The 7,590-nt window shown below is 44.3% G+C and overlaps 1 protein-coding gene and 1 pseudogene across 1 annotated transcript in view; one reads left to right on the top strand and one right to left on the bottom strand.

The window, feature by feature from the left end:
* UBR7 (ubiquitin protein ligase E3 component n-recognin 7 (putative)) overlaps positions 1 to 7,099 on the top strand; it is a 22,502-nt gene extending 15,403 nt beyond the window's left edge. Inside the window, exons 7-11 of the mRNA XM_006879104.1 lie at positions 908 to 1,116; positions 1,295 to 1,441; positions 4,398 to 4,560; positions 6,196 to 6,257; positions 7,007 to 7,099. Of these exons, the coding sequence (XP_006879166.1) occupies positions 908 to 1,116; positions 1,295 to 1,441; positions 4,398 to 4,560; positions 6,196 to 6,257; positions 7,007 to 7,099 (674 nt within the window). The remainder of the gene's footprint in view (positions 1 to 907; positions 1,117 to 1,294; positions 1,442 to 4,397; positions 4,561 to 6,195; positions 6,258 to 7,006) is intronic.
* LOC102854169 lies at positions 3,077 to 4,203 on the bottom strand (annotated as a pseudogene).
* Positions 7,100 to 7,590: the final 491 nt, after the last annotated feature.

Below are 7,590 nucleotides of genomic sequence, written 5' to 3'. Positions count from 1 at the left end.
ACAGGAGGAGATGGCCCCTCCTTCTCCGGCAGAGCATCTGGAGGATTCGAACCGATATCTCTGGGATTGCAGTGCAGCCTCTTGCCACTAGGCCACCAGAGCTCCCCTGGAGTTTCTTGAGCTGTGTGGTCATTTTTACCTTGAGGTGACTCTCACACAGCTATCCTGTCCAGTGACTTTGAACTTGATGTACTCTCCTCCTTTCTTGTCCTCAAATCCTCAGTTGAAGGTTTTGCCTTCTGATCAGAAATAGTGAGAGTGGCTTCACCTTGAGGGTCTTCACAAAGCAGCAACCTCAGGGAGACAGGATCTCACTGCGAGATTAACAAATCTTTCTTTCCCCCACACACAATACAACAACTGGAGGGACTTCCCAATGTGTTTCCTTAACTCTGTTCTTCCCCCTTTCATCTCCTTCCCCATCTGAAATGATCCCACTTCATATTAAATTGAGATGTCATCAACCTGTCCAGGTTCATTTACTGTTTCTCTTCTCTGGTCCTCAGTTTCTGTGTCTAGACCCCTCCCTTTTCGTTTCCTCCTCCCATAAAGAAAACATAGCCTTCCCTAGATAGCCTTGTACTTGTGTTCTCAGTGAAATCTCTTCCCGCTGCCACTTAGTTCTTGAGTTACCCCAGCCCTGTAACTACTGCAGTACTGTTATTCTTTATATGTACAATGATTCACTTTGTTGAATGAGCCATTATTTCAACTCAGGATCAGACACACATCCTGTTTTTTTTTTTTATATCCTATATTTTTATATTTCTTGGTGTTTTCTTTTTTCCCCCTTTTCTTTCCAGACTTTAAAGTTGGCTTTTCTCCTTATTTAAGGTTATTAAAAACTTTTTAACCAGGCTAAGCGATTTCATTGTGGCTCCCTGTCCTTTTTACATTATATCCACAGTGTCCAAAGGATCTGCCGAGGATGAGGCACTGGTGTTGAGTGTCGATGGGAAAGGTGATCAGGAAGTTATTAAAACTGAAAATGGACCTCAGCAAGATAGTGTCCCCAAAGAGGACGTCCCGGGAGGTGTGAACGGTGCTGTCCAGAGTGTGAAGGCCGAGCCCAGCAGCGAGCCGGCTGCCTGCTCCAGTTTGGGGTCTGGTCTCCAGGTAACGTAGGAAGCGTGGCCACAGAACCCAAAGCTCATAGGCAGACGCATCCCCTGCACTCTGGGCTTTCGGAGTTCAGAGGCGCCCGATGTCTAAAGAAAGGTCTTCAGGAACTTTCAAGGATGAAAACCGTGATTGTTTTAAATACACTGATGTTGGAACTTAATTTTTCCTTCAGACAGCGTTGAATCAAAGTCTGAACACCGAAGGCCAGTTGAGCTGCAAACTTGAGGCACTCCAGGCAAAGCAGTTCATGAGGAAGGACAGTGCCACCTACTGGCCCGCCAACTGGCGCAGCAAGCTGTGTACCTGCAGAGGCTGCATGGTGAGGCCTGGGCGGGCTCGGGCGGGCTGGGGTTCCTTCTGGTCTTTCTCTCCACTTTACTTTCTATTGCTTTGCATACACAGTTGTTATACATTGTGTGTCATGCATGTGCATTGTGTTTCACACATTCCTACGTGCGTTCACATCGTGTTTCAAATGATCACTCCTGGGCATCGTGGCTTAGAAAATGAATCCCCATTGATCTTTGCCTTCTATCACACCGTCTTCTCAGGTCCCCGCTGGATCTTTCCTCGTTCCTTCGCACACACAGACCTGCCCACCAAACTCCTAGTGATTCTTTCACGTCTGCCCTGCTGTCCCCTTCCCTTGCCCGTTTTGACTTTGAGTGACATCTTCCTAGTTATCCTTCTATTTTTACAATCATGGCAGGTGGAAATCAACACTGCATAGGACAATAATGGCCTTATGCAGTGTTTCTCATCATGAGACTGAGGTACTTCACTCAGCATAATGATTTTCAGATTCTCTCAAGTTATATAGTATCTTACAAAGTCATTGCTCCTTTGTTCTGCACAGTATTCCTCTGTGTGAATGTCCTATAATTTCTCAGTCCATCTGTTTGTTGATGGACATTTGGGCTCTTTCCATTTCCTTCCTGTTGTGAATAACCCTGCTGTGAATGTACGTGTCCATTTGTGTCTCAGTTCTCATTTTCTCAGGGTATATTCCTTAGCAGAGCAGTAGCTGGTCACATGGGATTTCTGTGTTCAGGTTTTTGAGGAAACACCAAACTGCCTTCTAGAGCGATTGTACCATGGTGGTATGTTTTTGTGGGCTGATAAGAACACTTGGAAGTTGTATTTATTGAATTGATGTAAGGTGTGTAGGGAATTGAAAATATTTTCATATTAGGCAAATTTATCAAATATGATAACTCATTAAATTTATCATGTATATTTGCTAAATCTGAACCTTAGCAAATTTATGGGGGAAATTAATACACGTTATTTTTTATCTGTTTATCACAATGATTGTCTTTTCTCTGTCGTAGAGTTACTTGAAACAAGCTGCTTGAAAGTTAAAACAAGCCAGTAGTTTTGAAACTGAAATATCGTAGACTGTCTATAAGGTTATTGTCTGATGTTGTTGTTGGTATGTGCTGTCGAGTTGCTGTGAACTCAAAAAAATCACCCTATGTACAACAGTTCTGAAGCCTGCCCTGTCCTGAGCCAGTCTCATTGACTTCAACACACCTACGCCCATTGCCCCAGTTACTGTCTCAGTCCATCTCACCTGGAGTCTTCCTCTCTTGTACTGTCTCTCTACCCTTCTGAGCATGATGTCCTTCTCCAAGGACCAGTCCCTCCTGGCCACATGCCCAGAGTATATAAGACAGAGCTTCAAAATCCTAGCCTCAAAGGAGAAACTTGATTCTCTGATTGAGAACAAAAATGTTTATGTAGCATTACCTCTTATTACACAAAAGTATAAGCCAAAAACTCCCAAACTCTTGTGCATATTGAAAGTTTTCCAAAAAGAACTCTTAGATGCAAAATAAGACCCAAGTGGCTCAAAAGGAATCAGTGGCAGAATATTACTCTAACATCACACTATGTTGAAAGCCTTAAGATTGTTTCTTTTTAAGCTACAAAAATACCACCAAGCAGAAAGGTTTTACTTTTGTACTATATACACACCATGGACTGCTAAGAGAACCAACAGGTTCAGCATGGAGAGGGTTAAACCAGGCTGCTCCTTGGAGACAAGGACTCTGAGACTTCGTCTGACATACTTTGGACATGTTTCAAGGAGGGACCAGTCCTTAGAGAGGGACATCATGCATGGGAGGGTGGAGGGACAGCACAGGAGAGGAAGACCCTCTATGAGGTGGATTGATTCGGTGACTGGGATAATGGGGGCAGGTGTGTCGGAAATGGTGAGATTGGCACAGCATAGAGTAGGGTTTAGGGCTGCTATACATAGGGTCGCTATGAGTTGCAGGCAACTTAAAGGCACAACAACTATGTATACACAGAAATAATACAAAATGCCCCATTCTGTAGTTTCAAAGATTAAACAGCAACCATAAGACGCGGTTGGTCTCTCATGGGTCAGAGGTAACTCAGATGGCTCACAGCCCGTGAAAGTCCATTTTTTCTTTTCAGAGTCTTGTCGGAGGTTTTCTGTTTGCCTCTGCATGTTGCTGCTTTGATAGATTTCATTTTCTAGTTTTACAGTGCTCCATTCTGTCTCATAATCCTTACTAACCAGGGACACCCAAGTTGACCCCATTTCTCTCAATTTAGACTCAGCTTTTAGTTGCATGTTCTTCCGCTGCCAGTTTGAATCTTGAATGTGTTTCCTTAATTTCTCTTTTTGGGCATGTTTAAAGCATGTGAACCAGATTTTCATTGTACATTTTTTTCAGGCATGACATCCATTCTGTGACAGTCGTTCTAGATTCTCTGTTGGAACTACTTGACGTTTTAACTGGGCCATAGAATTATTTACACACACTTGCCATGCAGTAATAATATTTTTTCGGACCTGAAGCAGGGGCTGGAAGCCCATGTTATTTCATACTGAGCAGCTCGGTTGGCTGTTGAGCAGCCAGTGTTTCAAATTCATCTCTCATTCCGTCAGTTTCAAAAGCTGACCCCTCGGGGGCCGTCAGGCAGCTGTTTGTACATCGGCGTCTGTGAGTTGCTGCCTCCACCAGCGCCAGGCGCTTGAGAACCTTGCTCAGAATAGGGCAGCATATCCACCTGCAGCTCCCCGGCCGCTAAACCCGACCCGCCATTGCAGTTTACCTGAGGTTGGGGATTTCTGGAAGAGATTTTGGGCAAAAGGAGTAAATTATGCAAAAGGATTCAGGTTTTCCCATTTATTCCATTATAGACTTTTTATAACTTTCCTGTGACTGTCACAGAGTTGATTTTTTTTTTTTTTTACAGTAGCAGACAGTCTAATGAGAAAACTGGTTTTATTTCTACAGGAGATGTATAGAGATCTAGATGTGCTGTTCCTGACGGACGAGTGTGACACCGTTTTGGCTTATGAAAACAAAGGCAAGATTGACCAGGCCACTGACAGTCGAGACCCCTTGATGGACACCCTGAACAGCATGAACAGGGTCCAGCAGGTGGAATTGATATGTGGTAAGCTCTGTGTGTGTGAGAGAGAAGGAGAATTCTGGAAGCTCGTAGAGTTTTCATCACTGTTTTTAAAAAGTACAGGTAAAGAGTATATTAAATAAGCATCTTTTGTTTTAACTTACGGCAAAGAATGTTAAACGTTTGCATTGTAGACCTCAACCACAGCTGCTGAGTTTTCGTATTGTTAGGTGTTCAGCTGCCGTTGTAATTTATGAGGGTTCAGTGTTTAATTGTTTCTACGCATGGGAATCACAAGGTCTGCTGTTTTGATAAAGGATAGATGTTGTTGTTGTTATGTGCCCTCTAGTTGCCTTTGTTCAACAGCCCTAAACCCTGCTCTATCCTGTGCCAATCTCATTGCCTCTGACATACCCATCCCGATTACCCCAATCACTGAATCAATCCACCTGATAGAGGGTCTTCCCCTCCTGCACTGTCCCTCCACCCTCCCAAGCATGATGTCCCTCTCCAAGGACCTGTCTCTCCTTACAACATGTCCAAAGCATGTCAGACGAAGCCCCAGAATCCTTGCCTCCAAGGAGCCACCTGGTTTAACCCTCTCTAGGATGAATCTGTTTGTTTTCTTGGCAGTCCATGGTACATTCAATACTCTTCTCCAGCACCACAGCTCAAAGGCATCAATTCTTCTATCATCCCTAGTCATTGTCCAACTCTCTGATGCATAACAAGTGATAGCAAAGACCATAGCCTGTATCAGATGCACCTTAGTCTCCAGAGTGACACCATTGCTCTTCAGTACCCTGGAGAGGTCCCTAACAGCAGACTTTCCCATCGCAATGGATGAGTCAGTAAAAAAAGGACAGAGCACTTGTCTCATTTTCCATCTGCTGGATTGTTCTTTAGCGGGTCTCCTGCAGCAAGCTGTCTTCCACAGTTGTGTGTGCCGCCGCCCCCCCCCCCACACACACACACACTGGTTCCAGGGCTTTTTGTCCCAGCACGTCCCTCCGATGTCCCTACCTTTAGTGCCCTTTGATGGCATTTACTGCTGCTATTTTTCATTTGTAACTGGTTGGTTTTCTTTGTGGTTTTGTTACCCTAACCGGCTTTTGAGGATGGAGGCTACATTTCAGAGATCTTTGTAGCCCAAAGGTGGCTTGTGTGTGATGACGACTGTTAGCGACTTAATGAACTTTAAAACAGAGTATTTGTTATTGTTCTGTATTATCCAGTTAGAACAACCCTTAGCTGACTCTCCAGCAGGTTTTGAGAGACAGTAAATTGCACTGGAGATTACCTATCCTTTTCCCATGGAGCAGCTGGTGGATTCGAACCACCTGGCTTTGACAGCTCGTTTCCACTAGGCCTCTAGCACTCCATAGTACAGTTCCACAGAAACAAACAATGAGAGGGGAACTTCCTTTGCTTACCTTATTAGAAGTGAGGCTATCCTTTTTTCTTCCTTTTTTTTTAATTTTGAAAGATTCTTAGGGATCAGAGTAAAGCCTAGAAAATTTGCAAGGAATTGGCAACAGTTTGTATACAGGTTTCACTTCAGAAACATCTGCTTTACAACAGCTAACCTCCTCCAGGGTCAGTGGTAAACAAGTGGGTTGTTTGTAAAAGCGGATGGCTCACCTAAAGTTCAGCTGCTTTTTTCATTTCTTTTTTATTTAGAATACAATGACTTGAAGACCGAACTTAAAGACTATCTCAAGAGATTTGCTGATGAAGGCACGGTATGTTGAGTTAAAAATGTGAGCGTAGCCCTGTATGTTTGGGATGAACTGTTTATTCCCTCTGATGGAAAAACCGTCTGCACTGATTACTTGAGGAGGGTTTCCTGCATCAGAGAGCTGTAGACAGGGCTGTGGGTATTAGCCGGGCTGATCAAAAACCCAAGCTCTACCTGCAACCGGGAGTTATTCTCATCCTCCACTAAAGGGTGGAGACGTTCACGCAAAATCTACAGTCCTGGGTTTTTATGCAAATCAGCAAAGATATCTTTGTTGTTGTTGTTTTAATTTTTATTTTTTATTATTTTGTGCACATGTACCGTCAAATCGGATCTGACTGGTACAGGAGGATATTGCTCCTCCTTCTCCGGCAGAGCATCTGGTGGATCCGAACCATGTACCTCTGGGATTGCAGTGCAGCTTCTTGCCACTAGGCCACCAGACCTCCCCAACCCAATATTTTTGATTTTTTAACACTTTGAAGAGGTCTTTTACAGCAGATTTGCTCAGTGCAGTATGTCTGCTATTTTTTTTTCTTTTTTTAAACTGGCTTCTAGGAGTATTGATTGTGGGACCAGGTGAAGTGAAATCCCAGACACTTTCAGTCTTTTCTTCATCTACTGTTCTGCCTCCTGTTGGTTCACAGATGTGAGGAGTTTGGTTTTCTGTATGTTGTGCAGCAAAGGGCTTGGCCCCACCCTGGCCGCTGTGGCATCTCATTTTCTTTCCTGATCTTTGCTTTTCATCAACAGGTGGTTAAGAGAGAAGACATCCAGCAGTTCTTTGAAGAATTTCAGTCAAAAAAGAGAAGAAGGGTGGATGGCATGCAGTACTATTGCAGCTAAAAGGCAGGAGGGAGCCTGATCTCTCCGGCCACTGAAGATGCCGTTTGTTGTCCCAGGAATAAAAGGCATTTTCACAGTCAGTCCCCCCCATCCTCCTGTCTTCTGAGAGGCTTCCTTCTCTAGCCTTGTGCTCCCCTCATCCCTAACTACAGCACTCATAAAGTAGAAGCTGATTGCGCACACAGCAGTTTTCTATAACTCGGCTAAATGCAGCTCATTCCACAGACTCAGTCTATCCAGGGTGAATTGCTTTCCAGTGTGAAGAAGTTTGATTTGGTTGTGAGAACGTAAACTGGCTTTTTAGTCAGGCTGTGGTCTTTAAATCCCTACTGTGTCTGCTTTGTCTCGGATCCCTTGTGTTCCCAGAGGCCTCACAGAAGGTTCTCTGATGTCCCCTCACCACGGAGACCCTTGGGTCAGAGTCCTCAAGTCCAGTCTGCTCTGTCTCCCACATCCCTACTTCTGGGAGGGTTGGCCTTGGCTCGGAAGGG

The sequence above is a fragment of the Elephantulus edwardii genome, unplaced genomic scaffold, assembly GCF_000299155.1.
Source record: "Elephantulus edwardii isolate Elephantulus edwardi_28Jun2011 unplaced genomic scaffold, EleEdw1.0 scaffold00002, whole genome shotgun sequence".
Lineage (NCBI taxonomy): Eukaryota > Metazoa > Chordata > Mammalia > Macroscelidea > Macroscelididae > Elephantulus > Elephantulus edwardii.
Note: the sequence above shows the minus strand (reverse complement) of the source record. Positions and strands in the feature narration are given on the sequence as shown.